The 24,520-nt window shown below is 40.9% G+C and overlaps 1 protein-coding gene across 1 annotated transcript; it reads left to right on the top strand.

The window, feature by feature from the left end:
• The first annotated feature begins 7,899 nt into the window (after positions 1–7,899).
• LOC139766296 (putative threonine dehydratase) lies at positions 7,900–14,020 on the top strand. The gene is made up of 9 exons (XM_071694748.1): positions 7,900–8,046; positions 9,368–9,520; positions 10,080–10,201; positions 10,527–10,610; positions 11,068–11,199; positions 11,484–11,609; positions 11,987–12,092; positions 13,178–13,298; positions 13,726–14,020. The coding sequence occupies exons 1-9, from the start codon at positions 7,935–7,937 to the stop codon at positions 13,868–13,870; spliced, it is 1,101 nt and encodes a 366-aa protein (XP_071550849.1). The 5' UTR covers positions 7,900–7,934; the 3' UTR covers positions 13,871–14,020.
• Positions 14,021–24,520: the final 10,500 nt, after the last annotated feature.

The raw sequence follows: 24,520 nt of genomic DNA, 5'->3' as shown, positions 1-24,520 counted from the left end.
GATCTTGCTTGACAATAATTATCATCATTACCATAATGATCCTAAGGAACTACAAGAGCGATATAGTCGTAACAGTACCAGTGTTCATGTACTTCATGATCTTAGGTCATCATCGAAGACTATATCATCAGGCAAAACTAAGCGTCGTACTTCTGTGCTTTTCAATCGACTCTCTGTACATCTTGCAGCCTCTTAGTAAAGGGAGATCTTCGACTGCAATGGCGAGATGGCTTATATAACTTCAGGCACATAACTTTATAAAATCATAAGTGATACATAAGATCCACTTCGTGACGTCTCCCCACAAGTGATAAACGGATAGTCAAGGCTTGTACTCTAAGAACAAATACAATCCCCAACCATTTGACTGAATCAATATAGATTTTAGGTTTCAAGATCACCGTTTCCTTTGATTTACGTTCAGCGACGTATATAAAAAAGAGAATGTTTTGAAGTTATCTTTTTTTTTTGGTTTCTTCTCTTGACTTGTTACACTTTTCTTGAAGTCTTGGAGGTGTGTTGTACTGGGGCTTCCGGAGAGAACTGATATGCTTTTGTGCTTTTGAAGACGTCAGTTCTTGAAGCATATACATATATACAGACATACTCCAACGCTTTTATGATATAACCTTAAAGGAATTAGAAAAATAGATCATTCTAACGAATGAATATAATGATATCACTAATGATTACTGCAATAAGGATGATGATGTATATATATATATATATATATATATATATATATATATATATATATATATATATATATATATATATATATATATATATATATATATGATGATGAGGATGATAATGAAAAGCGTAAAACGAGTGAAGATATAGCAATGATGAATAACAAAATTAGGAAATGAATAATGATAATGTACCTTTGAAATACTTCATGACACATCTGGCAGTGTTGTTTTGTCTTGATGTCAAAGCTTTGCGTCGTGTATTACTATAGATGGAAAAATAAGACCTCTATGGCTTCACAACATTCTGTCTGGTAATAACCGCTAAAACCAACATATGGAGAGTTGGAGAGATCTCTGGGTTTCTCTTAGGATCAGGTGGAAAGCGATGGTTTCTGAGAAAACAAGGACGTTCCTTGAGATGCGATACTTTAGGATGGGTATCCCCAGATCATATGAAAATACTGGAAGTCCACAGGACCTTATAGTTTATAGCTTCGTGCTCTCTGCCATATTTTCACAAGTACCTGGACACCTGTTCTTTACCATGTTTTCTCCAATGATTCAGTGGAATGCAAAGGTGGTAAACGAAGATGGTAGACGTATTATGGTATGGTGGGTATCAAAGGGTAACTGTAAGACACTTATACCACTGGGTAAAAGAGAGACGAGAGGCTAGACGGAGCTTTAGCTTCGAGTGGAGTGAAAGGTGTGATGTCAAGAGTCGTTTTAGGTGGTCGTCAGGACATGTAAGTTCAGGGAGGTGTGGAACTCGATGTAAGACAAGTAGTAGGAGCAGCTGGTTGAGTAGATATATGAGTCTATGCAAGTTGCACAATGCAAGATCTGGAGAGATAATGCCAATGTGGGAGTTGCTTACGCGTAGCCAGTGACGGATATAGAAGAGGAAGTTATGCAAGACCATTGCAAGGTATGGAATACTTTTTCTTTTTTTTTAATTCTATAGTGACCGACGTGACGCGAGCAAAACGTGTCTCAATCAAGGCCATCTCAGAGGCATGAAAAAAAGAGTAGAGGGAAGAAAGCAGAACTTAATTAAGGCTCCGCAGGTTTGATGTCAGGGGTTGAGTTTGTTTACCACTTTATATACAACTCTAATAACCTGGACTGACCGAGAGCCTCTTTGAAGAAGTACCGTCCACAGTCAAAACAGGGCCATGTACTGGTGTCTGTAATGATCAAACAACCACAACCTCACATATCCGAAGACTTGGGTTATGGTCGATCTTCTGGAGATTCTTATGAGAAAGAATGAAAAAAAGACGGTGCGGAGGAGGAAGAAAATGACAAGAGGAGAGGGGATACAATGATAGTTTGCATCTATGCATGTCTGTGTTGTTTAACCGCACAACGCAAGTACTGTCGACAGAGAGAAGACCGAAGATCGACAATGGAAGTTCTCTTTCCGATGCAGTAGTAGTGTCAAGGGGAGTGTATGGGATGAAAGATTCATATGTAAGAGATTACGTAAGGGACTTATTAGATCATTTGGCAATGTCAGGTTAGATATCTTTTTACTTGCGTTTGGTCAAGCATGAGAGAGCACAAACAGATGATTCACCTGACGAACGAACCGAATTTTCAGTCACCGTTGCGGAAGATGGAGAGAGAGAGAGAGAGAGAGAGAGAGAGAGAGAGAGAGAGAGAGAGAGAGAGAGAGAGAGAGAGAGAGAGAGAGAGAGAGAGAGAGAGAGAGAGAGAGAGAAGATAACCGAAGAAGGAAGACAGACAAAGTAGTGCTCAATGGGGGGTGAAGTGATCTGAAGATGGCGAGGCAGCCAATGAAGCGTAAGAGTTTCAGTACCTGCTGTAACTTAATAAGGGTTACCAAACGACACAATGACTTACCCCCACCCCTACCCCGCCATACACAGTTGCCAATAGCCCATCTACATTCTTGGCGGGATGTGTATACCTTTGGCCCCGCAGCAGGCCTCTGCAGGAGCGGGCAGACTGTGTGGTCCAGAGGGCATGAATCTACTAGTAACTATGAATTACATGAATTCAAGATTTCTTTTTCAGTGTTGGTAAAGAAAGGTCAAAGATTACTCGTGTGAAAAATATTACTGAACCCTTTAATGTGAGGAAGAAAAAGATGGATATATGTAAAAAAGATGTTTATGCATTTGGTCAAGCTGAGTGAAAACGAAATGGAAAGTGAGGAAACAGTGTGTGACCTTGTGGTCTGACATGACGTGAGGTGCGGAATAAGTCAGGTGTGTGTAAAGTTACCATAGTTGTCTACGCCCTTAAGCACGACAGTCCAACCCTTAAGTATGATGGCCTGGCCTTTTTGATCTGACCCTCATAGGTTAGGTCAAAGGTCAAGCCATCGTTCACAAAGGTCAAACCATCATGCACTAAGGTTGTTAATGTATCCCATGATGGGGATCATGTGACCTTAAAGTCTGTGGGTCATGGCTAGACTACGGTGGAATAGAATGCATGCAATCACAGTTATATGCAGATGATGCTCTTAGTTTAATCATCAGAAAAGTTGGACTTTAGTAAAATCATTTTGATGGCTCGAAAAAAAAAATGCCAGCAGCACACCAGCTTACTACATATTTTCTCCAGTGCTGAACTGGAAGTGGAAAGATTCCCACGACCCCCTTTTCACCCCTCACCGAGAGACCAAATGATGTTGAAAGTGAAAACAATTTAGAGTAACGTTTTCTTTACTCAAAAAAAATGGGGAAAGTCTTATGGGCAACATCGATAAGAACATGGTAGATGTGAGATATCTTAGACGTTCTGGGGCGTCATGTCTCTTGAGGATGGTTGTAATAGCAAAAAAAAAAAAAAGAAGCTGAGAACAACACAAGAAAGAAGTTTGTAGACGGTTCTAAACCTACGATAAATAGGCAGATATAAAGTGATGAATAGGCAAGATGTGTCACAGTGGAATAGAAATATTAAACTTGATGTTTGACTTATATGTCTTCTTATTTTTTTTTTTAAAGTTTTTGTAAGACAAGAATGAAACAGAAAAGAGTGAGATCCACAGATACGACAGACCAACAAAGGTGTAGTTAAGATAAAGAGGCGAAGTCAAGAATGACCTAAGGTAAGAATAATGTGGTTGTGAGAGAGTCATTGGCAAGGTCGAAGTTGTGTTTCAAGGCTGGCGAGGTGGTGGACCGGGCATGTAAATACGTATGACAGGTGAGGGACCAAGACTGGTGAAGATGGCACGGCTGGAGACACTAGACACACACACACACACACACACACACACACACACACACACACACACACGCAGGCCGAGGAACAGACCAGCAGCAGGTTTTCTGTTCGTGGGCCAGGGACGACGACATGTCGATGATCTGGTTTAATTATAACCTGCTTCACTGCCTATATACGTTTCCGGTGAATGGGGATCGTCTCCATTTTTATCTTGTCCTGCCCACCTTAGGATCCATATGGACGACTTCTCCCCCACCCTCGCCGGGGAGGGCGGGGAGCCAGGTGTTGCCGCGTCAGGTGGGTGTTGGGTGGCTCAGGGTTCCCAGGGATGATGGTCGGGGCTGGTGCCAACCGGCTATACCCGTCCTGCTATAGCCTCCTCCTCCTCCTCCTCAACAAACCCCATCCTACAGCACCCCATGCACACTCCCCACCCCAACCCACCTCTCCCATAGCATACTATGCACATCCCTTCCATCGTTATGGGATTCCTTTCCATCCCTTCCCTGCGCCTCTAACGCCTACAGACACGTCCCCCTTTTTTCTATTCTCAAGTCTTCATTCTCTAGACCCCTCACCTCCACCGATCCCTCCTCTCCCTCCCTCCCTCGCTTGTTACTCAGTTGGCCTAACCTACCCACCCTCACACACCTCTACCATGCAGGCCTTCCCTCCCTCCCTCCAATGGGATTTCCCATCCCCCTAACAGCACCATCTAGCTGTTCCTCCTCTCCTCCTCCTCCCCCTCTTCCGTAACCTGGTTAACCTCCAGATTCTGTATTGGTTACGTGTCCACCTCCACAGCGCCTCTACACCTAACTTGTTCTTTCATTCTATACCTCGACTGGGGTCTAGAGAAGCTCGGCTTACCACCTGATGATTATCACAGCGGCGCGCCCCCCGGCCTCCTGCACCCCACCTCCCACCATCTTCCCCCAATTACCTGCGCATAGAAAATCCTTGAGGGTGAAGATGGCTCTGTTCAAGCGGCGGGCTTCCAGTTACTACCCAGACCCACGGCTTCCCTGACTCCTATCTAATTAACAAGTTAACACCATAAAACTGTATGTAATTGTTATGATAATTCATTCAGCTGTGCGCGGGATAAAAATGCATAGATACTCTGCGTGTCTTTGATTTTGAAAAAATGCATTCGATCATGGTATTAGGCCAGTGGTTCTAAGTAACTGGCAAAGGCCGTCGACTTTCGTACGAATATACTGAGCACCAACGAGAGAAAAGTCGGGTGTTTATCATTTCAAGGCAACGTATTTGAAATTAATGATATGCAGCTCGGCATTCCTACAGTTGGTTTACTGAGTCCCACATTGTTTTTATATGTGTTGATCACTGCCTTTCTGAGATCGATCTTAGAAAAGAACTAAGAAAATCGCAATTAGTTCTACGGATGATATTATCGTCAGGATCAAAAACCATAACAATGATATGCTGGCTATCTTTACTTGCAGACACACATACGGTGTTAGCCTCTGATCCACCACGTCGTCAAAGAAACACCAAGGCGTTCAAACGACAACACTGACATTTGAAAAAGCAGGCCATCAAAAGTGAAACTTGTTGATCAAACGATTGACTCTTGTTTCACGCAGAGGTTGTGAGTCACACGGTATACTAGATGGGGGAGGTGCACACCATTGGTTACATAACTGACAGACTGGCCTGTAACCAAAGAGTGACGGTAAACGGTCAGTTATCACAATAGTTAATGGTAACATGCTAGGGGGAGTGCCGCAGGAATCAACCCCTTCGCGACCAGTTCTCTTTCTCATGAATATTGATAACAGTGAATTTGGGCTACGCTGCGGGATATCAAAATTCCCAGAGGACAAATAAGCTGGAGAATCAAACCACAACAGAAATCCAGCGTCTACAACAGCGAGGAATCACCGACAGACTATGAAAAGCTGCGCATCACGCGTGGCAAATGAGTTCTAGCATCGGTAAACGCAGTCGGAACTATAAAGTAGATTGTGGTATGATTTCTCCTGAACTACAAAAGGAAATTCAGAGAAAGACTGAAGTGGAATAGTCACCAATGACCTAAGAGCCATGTAAACACCACCACCGCGTAGAGGCAGTCAACCATGAAGGCTTACCAAATTTTTAGGCTTCGTAGGTAGACGGGAGCCGATTCTATCAGACTTTTATCCAAGTCGGTTATTTTCGTTCGGCAGAGGATTTTCAATTGGTGCAATGGTCGGACAAGAGGAGCTGAAAGCAACGTGCGCAAGTACTTTCAAAACCAGACTGGCCAAATACGTCGCTTCATCAAGTCCACGATTGACATTATTTGTGACCCCAAATGTTTTTTTTTTTTTACAATCCTCTGTTTTCCACCCCTCTGTAGTCTAGCAACATGATGCTCCATGCTTCTGGTCTTCTCTATTACCACAAGCAACCTCGACGATAACCTAAAATGGTTTTTTACCGTGTGCATTCCAATGTATTGCTAGCACGTAAGAAGGCTCTGGCCTACTGAGTCTGCATAAGCTAGGCTATCGCTGCCACGAGCGCTTCCACTCCTTCGGAGGGTTAATCATATGATCTCATGTGTGTAGATAGAGATATGGACACACACACACACACACACACACACACACACACACACACACACAAGACCGCTGGGTTACACCGTTAGACAATCAAGCCTTTGGAGAATATACACAAGCCTTCCAAGAAATGCGACAACACATGGTTTGGCGTTCCGTGTGTTGCCATGGGTTCAATTTCATATGGATTCAAGTTCAACCAAACTTCTCTATCGATAGTCACTTTTCATCTCCGTATCGCAACTTTTTTTTTCTTTCTCGGTTTCCAAGAATCATTGTCAGATTTTTTCCCTTATATTCCTTTTAGTACTTGCTCTGATATTTCAGTTTCTTTACCATATCTTTCATTAGATCTGTTCCTTGCAATGTCATATCCTTTGGTGGTGCTCTGAGTTCACTTCATAGATAACATTTTATTGTTTTCATGATCTAGATAGCTTATCTTCGTCCTTTTTTACCTGAAACGAGATAAGTTCACAAGTGCACTTTCGTGAAATAATCACATATCAAGGGAGATAGAAGAAAGCAACATAAATCAGCTGATACACAACGAAGAGACGTAGTAGCTAGGACGCCATTTGGTAAACTACATATCACGTTTACCAAATGGCATCCTAGCTACGTCTCTTCGTTGTATATCAGCTAACTTATATTTCTCTCTTGTGTCTCCCCTGATGATGTGACTATTACACGAAAGTGTAATATGTCTTGGACAATCGTATGTTTACCAAATGGCGTCCTAACTCCGTCTCTTCGATGTATATCAACTGACTTATATTTCTCTCTTGTGTCTCCCCTGATGATGTGATCATTACACGAAAGTGCACTTGGGAACTTGTCGTGTTTCATTTTCCCCGTGGATTCATAGGAATATCTTGATCACGCGCAAAATTGTGATCCTTTGCAATATATATATATATATATATATATATATATATATATATATAGTTATATATATATATATATATATATATATATATATATATATATATATATATATATATATATATATATATTTTCATGTCACATGAAAATCTAAGTAATTCCAGAGGGATTCGTTGCATCCCGGAACCTGATTTGTTCTTTCGAACTTCGAAGCAAAGATGCGCAGGAGTCGCCTTGAACCGTACATAAACTCATCCCAGGATGACCTAAACTGCAGAAATCTGTCCCTCGGGCCTCCTGGAGAACAGTGTAATGATATCATTGTATTTACCCACTGCTCGTATCTGATTTAAAGCTGGTTATCACCGTGTTATCAACACGCTGAACGGTCGTAAAGGGAAGGAAGTATGATGACTTCAGCTCGTTCAGTCTTCATAAAAGTATTTTTCCCTCTGATATTGTTCACTGAAACAAAGAAAGAAATATACATATATATATATATATATGAATGAAAGCATTTGAATTTGTCAGCATGATAGAGGTAATAAAGTCACGTAATACGATAGAGATACTTGAATATATGAATATAATCAGAAAACTGATGCGTATTATGGACAGCGTTCTGAAGCATCGTTGGAACAACATGGACTCCACGATCAAGATGTCTCATTCCACTCCTGCTGCTGACTCAGGTAAGGTTTTCTCAATGAGTTTTAAGAATCCTCCTTTCTTACACTGATAATGATATGTGTTCTATTCTTACGGAAAATTCTTGACGCTGATGAGTGATTTACGTGTGATATTCTCCTTTTCCTACTCTTAAAACCCATCGTAAGGTATGTAAACCAGATGTGATAGGGTTATGAAGGAGAGAGAGGGGACTTGTGGGATCAAATCATGTTAATCAAGTTATGTTAAATACCAATTAGTATAAAGGGGTACAGACGACTTGTTTATGATAACGCTTTAGATCTCTGACAGCTTTAGCTGTTTATAGTATAATTTTCGCCGTTAATAAAGCCATTTTCATACTATTCGCCTCCATTTCCCGTGTTAGCGAGGTAGCATTAAGAACAGACGACTGAGCCTTTTGAGGGAAATCCTCACTTGGACCCCTTCTCTGTTCCTTCTCTTGGAAAGTTAGTTCGTGAGGTTAAAGGTTAAGTTTAGATATGTCTCTGTATAGACACAGGAATCCGACAGTGTGTGGGACAGATCTCATAGATACGATCCTTTGAATTACGCTGGACATTGAATCCACTCAAAATGTTTGCAGTTGTTGGTGGATTCCGACGTCACTAAATATGGTGGCATACAGTACAATGCATCTATTATAGAGGAAAACAGGCATTTTTACGTGGGCAAGTTTTCTTGCTTCTATATCAAGATGCGGACTATTTACACTCTGTAGATATCACACTGGTACCAAAATCGTCATTTTATATGTCTAATTCCTCTCCTCCGCGTCTGCCTTCTACAAGTCTACCAAAAACTAGATAATTGTGACAACTTTTGTTATGTTGAAAATTGTTGGTGAATCCTTGAATAAAGAGATGCAAAAATAAGCTAGACAATCCATAATGTTCTTTTCTACATGGCCAAGGTTACTGTACGTGTGTATGTAATCTCTATGTATTGATGTAGAAAATGCAGCCTAGTTTAATGCATTTGCTGTATGATTTGAAGGGAAGTTTTCCATCACTCTGGTTGTTACTAGGAAATTTTTTAGAGGGTTGTATATTATGAGAATGATCTGTCAGTAATTGAAGATCCTCTTGTTTACGATCATATCTCATATAAGGTCTCAAAGTCTCACCAGATAGACTAGTTTCCCTCCTTCTCTCCCTTATGGATTTTCTCTCTTTATGACACACATTCATCAGAGAAAACCATACGTGGGACAAAGCCAACGGGAACTATACCATTGACGTCTTACCTACTATCACCTACAAAGTCCTTCATTTCATTCGTAGAGATTCGACACATAAACGTCTTTGTTTTGATCTATGACAGGGTTGCAAGCAAGATCGGCGATGAAGATTAATACGTTGGCAACACTGGTGAAGGAAGCGGCCCAAAGGATCACACCTTACATCCTACACACGCCACTCCTATTTACTCCTGCGCTCTCACAGGACACAGGCGTCAACATTCACCTCAAACTCGGTAAGCTAACGTGAAGGTTGAGATGAGAAAACAAGCTTGTGGGTAGAGGATGACCAGTGTGGTGAGGCGTGGCTTAGGGTGGAGCATACGATTTGTATTCATTCATTTTTTTTTGGGCATAGAATGATAATAGGGCATTCTTTTATTGTTGTTGCTGTCTAGATCTGCTGGGGTTTGAAGAGCAAGTCATATAAAATCAAATACTCCAGTCATAAATCTTCCTTTTAGTTACGATGTTCTCTCCACGGAAACATAAGTCTATATGTAAGTGGAGTGGCAGGGTTTTTTTTTTTTATGTACAATGACCAACTACACCTACATGGCTGTAGCCTTTATAATGTATATTTCTGTATATATCTTATCAAATGTGTATGTGTAGTTACTTATGTGTAAGTTACTTACCTAAGGTTTAGAGTTCATAGAGTGTGAGACTGATAGTCTGTGTGTATCTTTCATTATACAAATCTAAACACGAGTTATGCGCATCGCCAGTAATGCACCATAGACCAGAGGAAGCCATTTGACGTAATGACATTCTACGATTCTTTATAATCGACAGAGAATGAGCAGATAACGGGATCTTTTAAGGCGAGAGGAGCGTTCAACACGGTTGGAGTTCTGGCCGCCGAGGGCGTTACCACGGTCTATATTGCCTCCACTGGCAACCACGGCCTCGCCTGTGTGAGTACATCAAGTGTTGACCGTTTGCCAGTGTGTGTGTGTGTGTGTGTGTGTGTGTGTGTCATGTCTGTGGATCTGTATGTAAGTTATTGTGTATTTACGAGCCACATGTAACTACGGTCCAAACTAACAATTCTCTATGTAAACTTTTCATTTCTTAAATTCTTTTTAATTTTCCAGTCATAATACTATATGTTGAAATTCTCAAAAATGAATAAAGAAAAAGAAATTATTATCTTGTTAAAACTTACATTGTGTGTGTGTCGTCACAAGTACTTGGAGAGTGGTAGGGGTGGTGTTGTTCATCCTCTGTGTACACACACAGGTGCCGGCGTGTCGAACTTTCAATGTCGCTTGCCAGGTGGTCGTGCCCGTCACTGCAGACCTGGAGAAGAAAGAGAAGTTGAGGGTGAGTAAGGCTATGCTTGTGTAGTTGTGCATGCAACCACAGATCCCATCCCACAGGATATATATATATATATATATATATATATATATATATATATATATATATATATATATATATATATATATATATATATATATATACATATATATATATATATACATTCCTATATGGACTCCTGCGGTGTAGCGGTTAGCGTTCAAGACCGTGACGCATTCACGGGCCGCCAGGAGGAGGATCGTCCAGTGCATAGGTTCGACTGCTGGTTGCGGCAGCCGTCCACAGTCAACCCAGCTGTTCATCATCCCCACCCTTAGGGGTTGGTCGTTTATATATCGTTAATGGGATGGCCTTGATTAGGGCATCAGCTGCCCGTGCCGTCTCAGCTAACAGAACAAAATGAATAGCTGGTGTTTGGGTAAATCTGTCGCATCTCCTCCTCCTCCTTCTCCTCCTTCAGGCTAACGGGGCCAACCTCCGCGAGCATGGCACGGACTGCAGTGAGACGGAAGCCTTCACACGCCGGTTGGCCAAGGAGCATGGCTCACCTTACCTCTCCCCTTATAACGAATACCTCATCATGGCTGGCCAGGTGAGTTGGGTGTGTTGAAAGGTCTGGTCTCGTCTCTCATACACACCCCCTACCGTGCTTGCTTGTTAAGCGGCCGTCCGTCGTGGCTCTGCTTTTCCTTTTTTTTTCCCCTCCCTCCCATTCCCGTCTCTTGCTTGCTTGCTTGCGTCGTAGGCTTGATTTTTCCTGCTCTTCTTTTTCTCCTTCCCTTCCCTCCCCTTCCCTTCGTTTATCTAATCGTAGTTTTCTTATGATCGTGGAGTTACTGGTTTCTACTGATAAGGGGCCACTCGACCACTCCACAGGGTACAGTCGGGCGCGAGATTCTGCTGGACCTTCCGGAGGTCGACGCCATCTTCGTAGCCGTGGGAGGAGGAGGCCTTATCTCCGGGGTGGCTGCGTATGTCAAGAGCCATCGACCGACGTGCAAGGTAGGTGAGGTAGGGAGGAGGTGGTGCTGGTGCTGGTGCTACTACTACTGCGTCCGCCATTGTATTTTCTGAGCTATATCTACAGAGTGTATATCTCATAGACAAATGATATGTCTCTCTACATGGACAGACGTCAACATCAGCCATCCTAATTTGACATGGTTTCAGAGGTCATTTATCTCCTTGGCTAAATCATTTACCCTCCTTAATTACCTATAAAGATTCCACACGCAGAACCGAAGCTGTATACATTCACCCCTTCATCCATAGAGCGAAAGGGACCCACCGACCCTCAGCTTTCAAATGAACCTGAATATCTTTGTCTTCTCTCCCCCTCCTCCTCCTCCTCATCTTCTTCTCCTCCTCCTCCTCCTCAGGTTGTAGGATGCTCACCTGCAAGGTCGAAGGTCATGCACGAATCCGTGAGAGCAGGGAGGATCATACAAGAAGACTCGGAAGAAACACTTTCTGATGGTACAGCCGGTCAGTATGGCAACAACCCTTTTTGGGGTTTACATTTTCCATCCTACGAGAAGTGATGACAGGGTTTGTAAACATGTTCTTTCTACTCTGGAACTAATGAAATAACTGACTGGGAAGTACATTTCATGGGTGAGTTAATGTGTAAGGTCAGCGCTGCATATATTTTTTTTTCTATGTCTCCTGTAATGTCTCCTGTATCAACATGTAACAATCTTTCTTTTTTTTTATCAAATGTTGATGAGAAATTGATTATCCTGGGTTCAACAGCTTCGTGAAATGCTATTGGCCCTCCATAAATACCAGCTAAGTTCAAATAGATCTTCATTTCAAGGGAGACTCTATATTGCGGCAGTGCATAAATTATGAGGCAAACATACAAACTACACATCATCTGTCACTGAAGAACCTGTAGAAGCTGTGTGCTGCACATACATGAATCGCTTTCTCACGATGGCGTGGAAAGGTTGGAAAGGTGTAGTTTTGCTCTGGTAAACTGTGTCTACGTCACGGAAAAGCATTTGGATATGAATATATATATATATATATATATATATATATATATATATATATATATATATATATATATATATATATATATATATATATACGAACAAAGTGCATAGGAACGCGCACCTTCAGAGAACATACAAACCTCCAACAGCCAGGATCGAACCCGGGACCCCTGTGCCACAGGCGGGAATGCTATCGCCTAGCGGTAGCACTCACTCCCGCCTGTGACACAAGGGTCCCGGATTTGTACCTAAGCACAAGGAAGAATGAAGCATTGTTCAAGTCCTCGAGTGGTGTCATTTAAGTGGGTTCGTATCATCAGATGATAAGACGACGGTACACATAGGATTTGCTCTTCACATTTCCTCGTTGTTATATATATATATATATATATATATATATATATATATATATATATATATATATATATATATATATATATATATATATGTATATATGTAGTTGTAGCTTATAGAATGTAATCTGTAATTTTCATGATTCATTCGTGATCACTTCCATTTTTTGGTGGGGTCTGATGGAACGCTGTCTTTTTCCCACCGGCCACTCCCTCGCAGGTGGGTTAGAGGAAGGGGCGCTGACATTCCCCCTCTGTCGTGACCTGGTGGATGACTGGATACTCGTCGACGAGGAGGAGATCGCCCAAGCTGTCTACTACTGCCTCAAACAACACAGGAAAGGTAAGGAGGAGGAGGAGAGGTGTGTGGGTGGGTGTGTGGGTGGGTGAGAGAGAGAGAGAGAGGGATACCTGTGAGTAGTGAGCGTAGTGTGTTGGGGAGATGTGGATGGGGGTGGAACACTGTTGAGTGGTGTACGTAACCTTGTGGAGTGCTGCTGACCTCTCAAACACAGCTCATGAAGCTAGAAGGATGGTTTTTGGGGGGGAAATGGGGGGCGGGGAGGTTGTTATCGGCTGCTTATGATCGAGTGGTCATTACGATGCGGGATGGGAGATACCGCATGTATATATATATATATATATATATATATATATATATATATATATATATATATATATATATATATATATATATATATATATATATTTGTCATATTTTTTTTTTTGCCATTGTTCACGCCAGCCTTGTGACATCTCTCTTTCCCAGGTGGTCGAGGGAGCGTCTGGGGTAGCCCTAGCCGCTGTGAAAAAGGCCAAGGCTCAGTACCAAGGCCAGCAAGTCGCTGTGGTCATGTGTGGGGCCAACATTAGCATGAAGAACCTCCAGACCATCATCCAAAACTATGCTTGAAAAGTCCTTTTGGTCTGACACTGGCAGTGCAGGTCGGCTGGACTGTTGTACGTCGAGGGATGAGAACATGGTTAGCTTTCTCCCATTCAAAGACGACATTATTATATATTATATATCATCATTATATATTATATGTATACTTATGTATATGTATACTTATGTATACTTATACATCATGGTTAGCTTTCTCCCTTCAAAGACATTATTATATATTATATATTATCATTATATATTATTTGTATACTTATGTATATGTATACTTATGTATACTTATGCATCCGATGCTAAAAATTGTGAGAGGATTTGATTGTAAGATGAATACACAGAGAATCCCCCAGTACAACTCCAAGCGTGTATGTCTGATAATTTTAACCCAGCCACACGCGGAATGATGGAGATTGGACATTGTATTATTAAGACGCGCCGCTGTGGTTCATTCCCGTGAAGATAAAATAACACTATTATGTCAGAAGGTATTTCTATTTCCTCCTTCTTTTTTGTCATTTCTTTTCCCGTGTGGTTGAAACCTAACGAACACCCATAAAGTCCCACATTCCCCCCTACATGGTCGACCAGATGTAAGGGACTTTACCTTTTATTTTGAGAATTAACAGAATTAATTCACAACACAGTTAAATTGTGGACCTTCATTTGCTAGTGTTAGCTGTTGGGGTATAATTATACTAAGGCTCTCAGAGTCAAGCTATATCTATAAACGGATAATTTTTAACACCTATTTTATGTGTTGATAACTCTTAAGATAACTTAAAATTTCACTATATGCAGTGTTTCTCCTAATTCATAGACCCTCTAGTTACGTAAGACGGTACGAGAGTGTTTTATCATTTCGGCAACGTGGCAGACGTACGATGCCACATGATATAAGCATTTTAATGTACAATTTCTAATTAAGTCGAAGTGTTTGGGTAAATTGCCATCTATGTTTTATTTTGTATGATCATAAAATTATTCACAATCAATAGTATAAATTTAGTCCCCTTACTTTATTTAACACATATGTAAGAACTATATTGTAATGATGTTTATTTGAATATATCTTGACTTAATAAAATACCTGAGAAATTATCAATAAAGCAATTCTAAAAGATTATCAAACCTGAAGTACACCATATTTATGGAACGGCTTAGTTTGCGACGACAGCTTACGTAAGCCAGCTTAAAAGTCTGTGATGAAAACATAGTGTGTGATACCCTATTTATGCTACGCTTCGTTATACAGAGGTCTATTACGAATATATCAATATATATATATATATATATATTTGGCTCACAAAACTTCAAAAACATTCTCGGTGTAGATGGCGAGCAGTCACTTAAAACCACTCAAGACATATATATATATATATATATATATATATATATATATATATATATATATATATATATATATATATATATATATATATTATCCCTGGGGGTAAGGGAGAAAGAATACTTCCCACGTATTCCCTGCGTGTCGTAGAAGGCGACTAAAAGTGGAGGGAGCGGGGGGCTGGAAATCCTTCCCCTCTCGTTTTTTTTTTTTTTTTTCAATTTTCCAAAAGAAAGAACAGAGGGGGCCAGGTGAGGATATTCCAAAAAAGGCCCAGTCCTCTGTTCTTAACGCTACCTCGCTAACGCGGGAAATGGCGAATAGTTTAAAAGAAAGAAAAATGAAAATATATATATATATATATATATATATATATATATATATATATATATATATATATATATATATATATATATAACAAAGTTCTTAATTATTAAATGAAGTAAAGGCACATTCCCATTAATAATATGGGAAAGATAGTGGGGGAAAAATGGCTCATTACATAAGACAACTTTAAACACGGAGAGAATGATCTAGTAGTTTGTATGTATCTATATAAATGGGACGATCATAATTACAAAGGGGGGAGGGGAGGGGGGAGGCTGGAGTTCTGTGCTAGGCTGTTTACGAGCGCAGGAAAGGCCTTTATCTTTCCCTTTGTTTTGGCCTCGTGGCCTTTTAGAGAAAGAGAGAGAGAGAGAGAGAGAGAGAGAGAGAGAGAGAGAGAGAGAGAGAGAGAGAGAGAGAGACTACCTCGTCGCTACATGTAAATACAATTTCTTTTTTTTTTTTTGAAAAGGCAGGGGTAAGCGAGTAGCGTTCAACGCACAATACGAGAGGGGAATGGCATACAAACGAAACGCTTCAAAATACCCTCCATAGATAGACAAGAAAAAAAAAATATATAAACCAAGTTTTTTTCAAACATCATTACCGTGCCTAACCTGTCGAGTTTAAGCAACTGTATTTGACACTCGATAATCATGTTTGGGTGAACACCAGCGTCCAACCAACCACCTCGTTCCACCACCACCTTAGCTCTACGGTTGTTCGTGGTAGTCTGGTGTGTCTGTGGTCGTAAAGAAAAAAAAAAGTGTATTATACAAGACCCACAGCGGCCCAATGTACACCTCTTAGCCTGTGAACAAATGAGTATCATCTAGAGTGAAATATGGGTAATTGGGTATTAAGATCTGGTACGGCAGCTGGGAGTTAATTCTACTCATTGTAGTTTTTTGTTTCCGGTTTACCAAAGTGAAATTTATGAACGTCCTAACGTGATTGTTTCCAGATGGCGTTGCAGACGTGTATAAGTAGCTAGTTTGTCTTTTTTTTCCTAATTTTTTTTCTTTATTTGCTACGTAGTTTTGGGAAATAAATATCTCTCATGATTAAACATCATATTTGTGGGCACGAAGTCCACAAATAGGGCATGAGGATTATCTTAATAAAGCATTCATAGATGAAAGACGAAATACTCTTATGGCAACATCTTTAAACAATAAGTACGGCAATAGTTAGTGTCTTTGTGTACATCAAGCACGTCAGATTCGACCAACTTTCAGTACGCCGGTTGGCGTTCGACGAGGAAGTAGGTCCCTGGGCGACCCTTCCAGTACAATGACCGGGTCTTATTGACCTGACCTTTTCAGGAGCGGAGGTCATGATGCCCTCACGCCTTAGGGTCGTGCTCTAAAGGGTTGAACTGTCACGAGAAACGACGCGAACTATGTATGAGTAAGGAAGTGAGCGAGTTTTTTTTAAAGTGTTTCGGATGATTTTGAAAAGTCTCCTGTCGAAGCAGCATCGCTGACCGTGGACACAAGGTGAACCAAATGTTTTCTTTATTTGTGTGAATGATAGTGTCGGTGTTATATACATGCTGAATTAAAAAGAAAAAAACATTTTGCTACGTCTATGTACCTGGGAAGAGAGACAGAAACTGTACCAGTTAAAAACGAAAGGTCGACACAGAAGACGCTGTCGCCATTTTTTCCCCAGACAGACGAACAAACTACAAAACTATAACTTGTAAGGATGATAGAGGTACAGAAACCACCGCGTTGGACGTTGGAAACGTGCCTTTAGTAGATGATGGGAATGCTGGACGTGGTGGGGCCTACGAAACTAGGATTCGAACCTACAGTCAAGGTAAGTGACGAAGTAGAGGTAGAGGGGGGAAAAGTAGATACCACTTTTTATCCACATTTAGTGGAGCAGGTATTGGTTAGGGAGTCACCATTAATCCCAGATTTACTTATGGAGGTGAGGCTGGTATTTGAGTTTTTGTGTTGATGTTTAAGTAGGGAATAAGCAAGGATTTTGGGATTTATGTTGGAGAATGGCGATACGAAACTGCCAGTGTTCATTTGGAGAAGCTGGACGAAGGGTTTTTTTTTTTCTTTTCTGGCCCAAAGTCAGTGATGTTCACATGAGAACTAAACAGGTAGGGAAAATAAGAAATTTGTTTTATTGTTTTATTTTAACTGAGGCATTGTGTGTGATTATTTTTGAATACTTGGTCATCTTAATTCATTTTTTCGTAGGAGCAAATATGTTGAGGAGAGAATTTGATTTGTGTAATTTTATGTTTATGCTTAAAGGTGAATACGCAGGTAAGTGCGGATGTCATTATGTATATTTATGTAGGTGATGGTAAAGGTGTAAAAGGGGGATTTAATAATGTATATTTGTCATTGGAGAATATTTATACATATTACGTTCACCTGTGTTCGAAGTGATAAGCAACAGTGAGCGCGGATTTGGATATCTAATTTTCATTCATGTTTGGTTAATTGAAGCTTAAATAAAGCCGAGGAAGGGATTCGGGTGGTAGTTTTACTAAAGTATAAAGTGTTTAGTGATATTTATTGGTAGCAAGCTTGTGTCATCGTTTTCAATGGCTCCGTACGTCTTCCTGAAGTGGTTGTAGGAATACATTCATCAGTTCACAACCCAAGAATGTCGAGCTAAGTCTGAGCTACGATGTGCTTTGATGTGACACCTTTTTTACAACCTCCACCCATCTCGTATTGCCAAGAAAGTTTCTCGGTTGTAACACACCATGGTAGCCTTCTCATCCCAATTTCTTTTTAAAAGATGATTAAAACGCGATTCGTTATTCCTAGGCTTGTACCTTCAACTGTTTTTATTTTTTTCTCAACTGTGTGATGTCTTTTGTCAGTCGTAATTTATTGATATCAATCATGTAATCTTAATATAATTCCACATTTCTCTTAAGAGTTAGATAGGGTCGGTGCGCTTTTAGCACTTTTAATTTATTAATATTAATCATGTAATCTTAATAGAATTCCACATTTCTCTACGAATTAGGTAGGGTCGGTGCACAAGTACTGTCTCTTCTTTATCCTCAAACGTCACTGCATCACTAAAAAAAACTACATATATATTATCTCTGGCCAGGGAACCATCTTTATAAACAATGCAGCTGTGGTCATTGGTGGCTGCAAGGTTAACAGTATCAAACAGTAGACTTAGGTGGGTATTGGACGAATCAAACTAGGGCCAGTTGTATTGATATCATGAAAATGGTGTTCAAATTCAGGCCATTAATGACAGTGAAGCTGGCTGAACAAAGCCTTTAATATAGGTTCTCGTCCAAGCGTTCTGTTTATGCGAATATATATTCCGGACACGCGAGGAATACGTGGGAAGTATTCTTTCACCCCTATCCCCAGGGATAATATACATATATATATACATATACACACACACACACACACATACGCACATACACACACACACACACACATACAACTGTGGATTATAATACTGTACCTCGCCATCTGCTTTCAGAACCCAAGGCTGAAATCGTTCACGGGGGAACATGTATGTATTCAAACTGAAGTGTTTATGATTTATATAGCTCGGGATTTATATGTATGTATATTAAAGCACTTTCAAGGGCCGCCCTGAATGTATGGTGAGGGATGAGGGGTAGGGGGGTGTTGATCAACTTGTTCAGCGGGTGTTTTTGATAGTAATTTTTTAATTATTATCAAACGCTCTGTATTGTTCAATCCACATTTGCAACACAGCTTTAATTAAGCGTATCCGAGCGATCTGCTTTTTATCGCCGCGTGTTCAAGTCCATTTCGCTCGCGTTCTGTTTTCGACGACTTGGAACAAGGAGTAGGGTGTGCATCGTTGCTGATAGGAGAGGCAGATACAGTAAAGAGTTGGCGTCGTATAATTGTGAAGGTTTTTACCATAAGGACGCGCTGACGCCAGCAGGCTGGCTATCCTGTGAGGCTGTTTGTACAGATAAGGAAAAGAAAAATATATATCGATCTAATATGTTGCATTATGTTTCGTATAGAAGTTTCCTTCCTTCGAACTGCTCTTGTGGGACTATAGATTTAGAGATTCAAAAGTTATTTAAAGATGGTGCTTCTGCGTTGTTAACAACGATGGTTCTCTCGTTTACCTATTTATTTATTTATTTATTTTATTTTTTTTTTTTTTTAGCCAGTTGGCCTCCCTCTTCCTTCATTCATTGGGTGTGCTAACTGCATTCGGTGGGAATCACCAGGTTAATGTACACCGCATTGTTAATTGCTGGTTCTGATCGTGAATATGTCCTGGTGTTTTCACGACCATTTTGAATACGAATTGAGTTAGGTTTCATCGTCTTTTTTGTGGGGGGGGGGTTTCTCACATGGATTAGTGATTTTGTTGATCATACCCTTTATTCAGAGATAGACACAGACATACACACACACACCCACACCCTCGGAAGCCTCAGCAGAGGTGATTTAAGTAGGCGCCCAAGAGAGGCAGGCCTCCTCGCTGGCTGGCTTGCTTCCTCCCTCAGGTTTGGCGCGTCTCCAGAGGGCTGGCGGGTGGTTCCCCCCCCCCCCCCCCCGCGATGATGACGGTTGACCAGCGCCAGCGGCGGTGGACCCAGATCTGTTGTGTTCGCTTAACTTAACGATATTCCGACCACAAAATGAAATACAAAAAAAAAAAGATAGAAATAGTTCCGCTCGGATCTCTTGTCGTCGTCCACCCTCCCCCCCCCCCGCCCCTCACTGGAAATTATGTTCTAAAATAAGCCTTTTTGGTAGGGGGAAGTAAAAAAAAAAAAAAAAAGATCGAGGAAAGGAAAATAAGAAGTGGGTGAAATCTTTTTTTTTTGTAGTAGATATTCTGGACTGAACACCCCCCCCTCCCTTTTTACGCTGTTTAGCCGCTTGATAGATAGATAGATATTGTGGTAGTATGGATTCGTCGTATTCAAAATAATATATCTTGTTCCTCTGGCCGGCCCCTCCCCCCCTCGCCCCCTTTACCACCGTGGCTGAGGTGGTGGGGGGTGGGTGAAGCTGTGAATATATTTCTTGGTTGTCGTGATGTGGAGCAACAAACAGATTTTGAAGAAATTTTTTTTTTTTTGGAGGTTTTGTGTGTGTGTGTGTGTGTGTGTGTGTGTGACGCAAGGTGGGGAGGGGTTAGCTGAAGGATTCTCGGGCGTGTAGGCGTGAGGCACGATGATTTAAAAGATATATAGATCAGTGTTGGGGGAAAAAGAGGATTAGTGGAGCGTTTCTTTAGATATATAGATCAGTGTTGGGGGAAAAAGAGGATTAGTGGAGCGTTTCTTTAGTGTGTGCGGTTATGAAATAAGTGGGGCCAAGTAGAGAAAATGAGGGTAATAGGTTCAGAAGCTCAACCAGGGACCCTAGGATGATTTTATATAAAATATATATATATATATATATATATATATATATATATATATATATATATATATATATATATATATTTATTCCTGAACCAGAGCTAAACTTTTAAGAAAAGCTTCGAACGTGTGCAGATGTGATTTCGTTCAAATAAAACTTATTTCCATAGAATATATATATATATATATATATATATATATATATATATATATATATATATGTATATATATATGTAGTATGTATATATATATATGTATATGTTTTTTTTTTTTTTTTTTTACACCTTGTCGCTGTCTCCCGCGTTTGCGAGGTAGCGCAAGGAAACAGACGAAAGAAATGGCCCCCCCCCCCCCATACACATGTACATACACACGTCCACACACGCAAATATACATACCTACACAGCTTTCCATGGTTTACCCCAGACGCTTCACATGCCTTGATTCAATCCACTGACAGCACGTCAACCCCTGTATACCACATGACTCCAATTCACTCTATTCCTTGCCCTCCTTTCACCCTCCTGCATGTTCAGGCCCCGATCACACAAAATCTTTTTCACTCCATCTTTCCACCTCCAATTTGGTCTCCCTCTTCTCCTCGTTCCCTCCACCTCCGACACATATATGTAATCTCAATCTCTCCTCACTCATTCTCTCCATGTGCCCAAACCATTTCAAAACACCCTCTTCTGCTCTCTCAACCACGCTCTTTTTATTTCCACACATCTCTCTTACCCTTACGTTACTTACTCGATCAAACCACCTCACACCACACATTGTCCTCAAACATCTCATTTCCAGCACATCCATCCTCCTGCGCACATCTCTATCCATAGCCCACGCCTCGCAACCATACAACATTGTTGGAACCACTATTCCCTCAAACATACCCATTTTTGCTTTCCGAGATAATGTTCTCGACTTCCACACATTTTTCAAGGCTCCCAAAATTTTCGCCCCCTCCCCCACCCTATGATCCACTTCCGCTTCCATGGTTCCATCCGCTGACAGATCCATGTATATAGAATATATATATTTATATATATATATATATATATATATATATATATATATATATATTATGTATATATGTATATGTATATAGTTTTTTGAATGCCTAATTTTTGTACATTTTTACTTCTTTATTTCCATATTTATTTAAAGTTGCTCCTTTTGCGTCCTGAAGGGAAACGTGCCTTATGTATATCGTTCAAGATTCGAATATTCATTTAACGCATTCTTTATCTAATCGAAGGAAAGATATTTGCCTCGTTGGATGGATTTTATCGCTCGGCTCCGTCCATTGTTAACGTATTCAAATATTCCTGGCAGTCAGTAGCCACGGTCGCTGTAGCATCTTTCCATCTATCCAGGCACCCTCCACCCCCAAAAAAAAGGAGAAAAAAAGTTTGATTTCCGAAATCATGGTCGATTATCCGGGATAATGTGGGACTGTCTCCCGTCCCAGGCCACAGTAGACGCGGGGAATGAGGTTCCGCAGTGGTGACCTTAATTTATTGATGCTGAGGGTGAAGGTTTATTTATTGATGCTGAGGGTGAAGGTTTATTTATTGATGTTGAGGGTGAAGGTTTATTTATTGATGCTGAGGGTGAAGGTTTATTTATTGATGTTGAGGGTGAAGGTTTATTTATTGATGTTGAGGGTGAAGGTTTATTTATTGATTTTAAGGGGAAGACTTTTAATTTTTTTCATTCCTGCGTTTTTCTTCGAAGGCTTATTATTCGTAATGATGACTTGAAGGCTTTTAATTCCTGTGGTGTTATGATTTATGATGGTGAGGCGAAGGCTTATAATTTTAATTTTTTTTTGTGATTCCTTATAATTCTTGACTTATGATAAAGTGAAGGCTTATGATTCTCCTCAAGGTGGTTTATTTGAGGACATATGGTTCCAGATGGTGAGCTGGGAGGCTTACAAAATTCCTGATGGTAATTTGACAGGAATCCCCGGCAGGGAGGTGAAGACTTGGGGAATACTTTACCCCGAAGTATATATAAGTGAGGTAAAGGCGGCACGTTGAAGTGTTTCCTGACACCTTTTTATGGGTCGGGAGGAAAAAAAGATGGGACGACGAAGGTGTGATCTTCGGAGGTGGGACAGGGGAAGGAAAGAAGAGGATGGAGAGGAAAGGGTGTATTAGGGAAAAGATGGAGAGAGAGAGAGAGAGAGAGAGAGAGAGAGAGAGAGAGAGAGAGAGAGAGAGAGAGAGAGAGAGAGAGCGAGCTTGTCTCCCTGAACGAAGTTTAAAGTGAGAATTCGCACAGTTGGCCAACATCTGCTTCTGCAGGTGAGGCAGACGGAGGAGGAGGAGGTGGCTTCCTTCCCCTCCTCCTATATCACTTGTCTTGGGTTACCATTGACGTGTAATATATATATATATATATATATATATATATATATATATATATATATATATATATATATATATATTTAAGGGGATAAATGGCTGTAGGGGTGACAGACGGGGGTAGGACCAAGGGGGAAACAAGAGTAAAGGGAAAGGGATGTAAGGGGATGAGGTGTGGATGGGAGACTTGAAAGCAGTTTGAAATCTTAGAGTTTAAGATTCCAGATCGCAAGGTCAGTTTCGAAGGCTGATAGCCGAGGTTCAGGTTTCAAGTTCCACTCAAGGTCGGTGTTCAAGTCATGCCTCAAACCCCCACCTCCCCCTTTTCTCTTGTCAAAAAGGTGACATTCAGGATCGGGTTATAAAAGTTACCCTCCGTTGGACCATCAAGGTTCAAGAAAGAAGAAAAAGAGTGTGGCGAGGTAGATGGTGTGTTGTGTGTTGGCTGGGTAGCTGGCTCGCTGGTTGGTGTGCTCGCTGGCTGATGTGTTGGCTGGGGGGTTGGTCGGGCGTCCAGACGACGACTCCACGAAAACTTGTGGTGACGCTAACCTAACTTTCCTGTTTCGTGCAGTCTTGTCTCGTTAGCGCCCCGTACCGGGCTTTTGGAAGAGGGGTCTCTCTCTCTCTCTCTCTCTCTCTCTCTCTCTCTCTCTCTCTCTCTCTCTCTCTCTCTCTCCCCCCGAAGACACAAGTAATTAAACACACACACACACACACACACACACACACACACACACACACACACGTGCGCCCATACGCTTAGACGTACACATCCTTCCTATCTAATCTATCTGTCTATCCTCTGTCTATCCTATCCTATCTATCTATATGTCTGTCTGTCTGTCCTATCTATCTATCTATCTATCTATGTTCTCGCACGATTGCCCATGGCTTCGTTGACCATATCTGCAACAACGTTTCATTAAACCCCCTCACATATGTTTAATATGATCAAGTTACTCAAGGACGTCCGTGGTGGTGTAGAGGTTAGCGTTGCTGACCATGACGCACTCACGGGCCGGCCGGCAGGGTCGAGCGCACGGGTTCGAATCCTGGGATGCTGTTGGTCTATAATTATGGGTACCAGACTTGGCCTAGGATATATATATATATATATATATATATATATATATATATATATATATATATATATATATATGTATATAATATTTCACAGAATGGAAGCCAACATGACAGTAGACCAGCTGTCCTTTCATTAGATATTCTTTATAATGACTCTT

The sequence above is a fragment of the Panulirus ornatus genome, chromosome 57 (assembly GCF_036320965.1).
Source record: "Panulirus ornatus isolate Po-2019 chromosome 57, ASM3632096v1, whole genome shotgun sequence".
NCBI lineage: Eukaryota > Metazoa > Arthropoda > Malacostraca > Decapoda > Palinuridae > Panulirus > Panulirus ornatus.
This window is presented reverse-complemented; position numbering and strand designations above follow the sequence as displayed.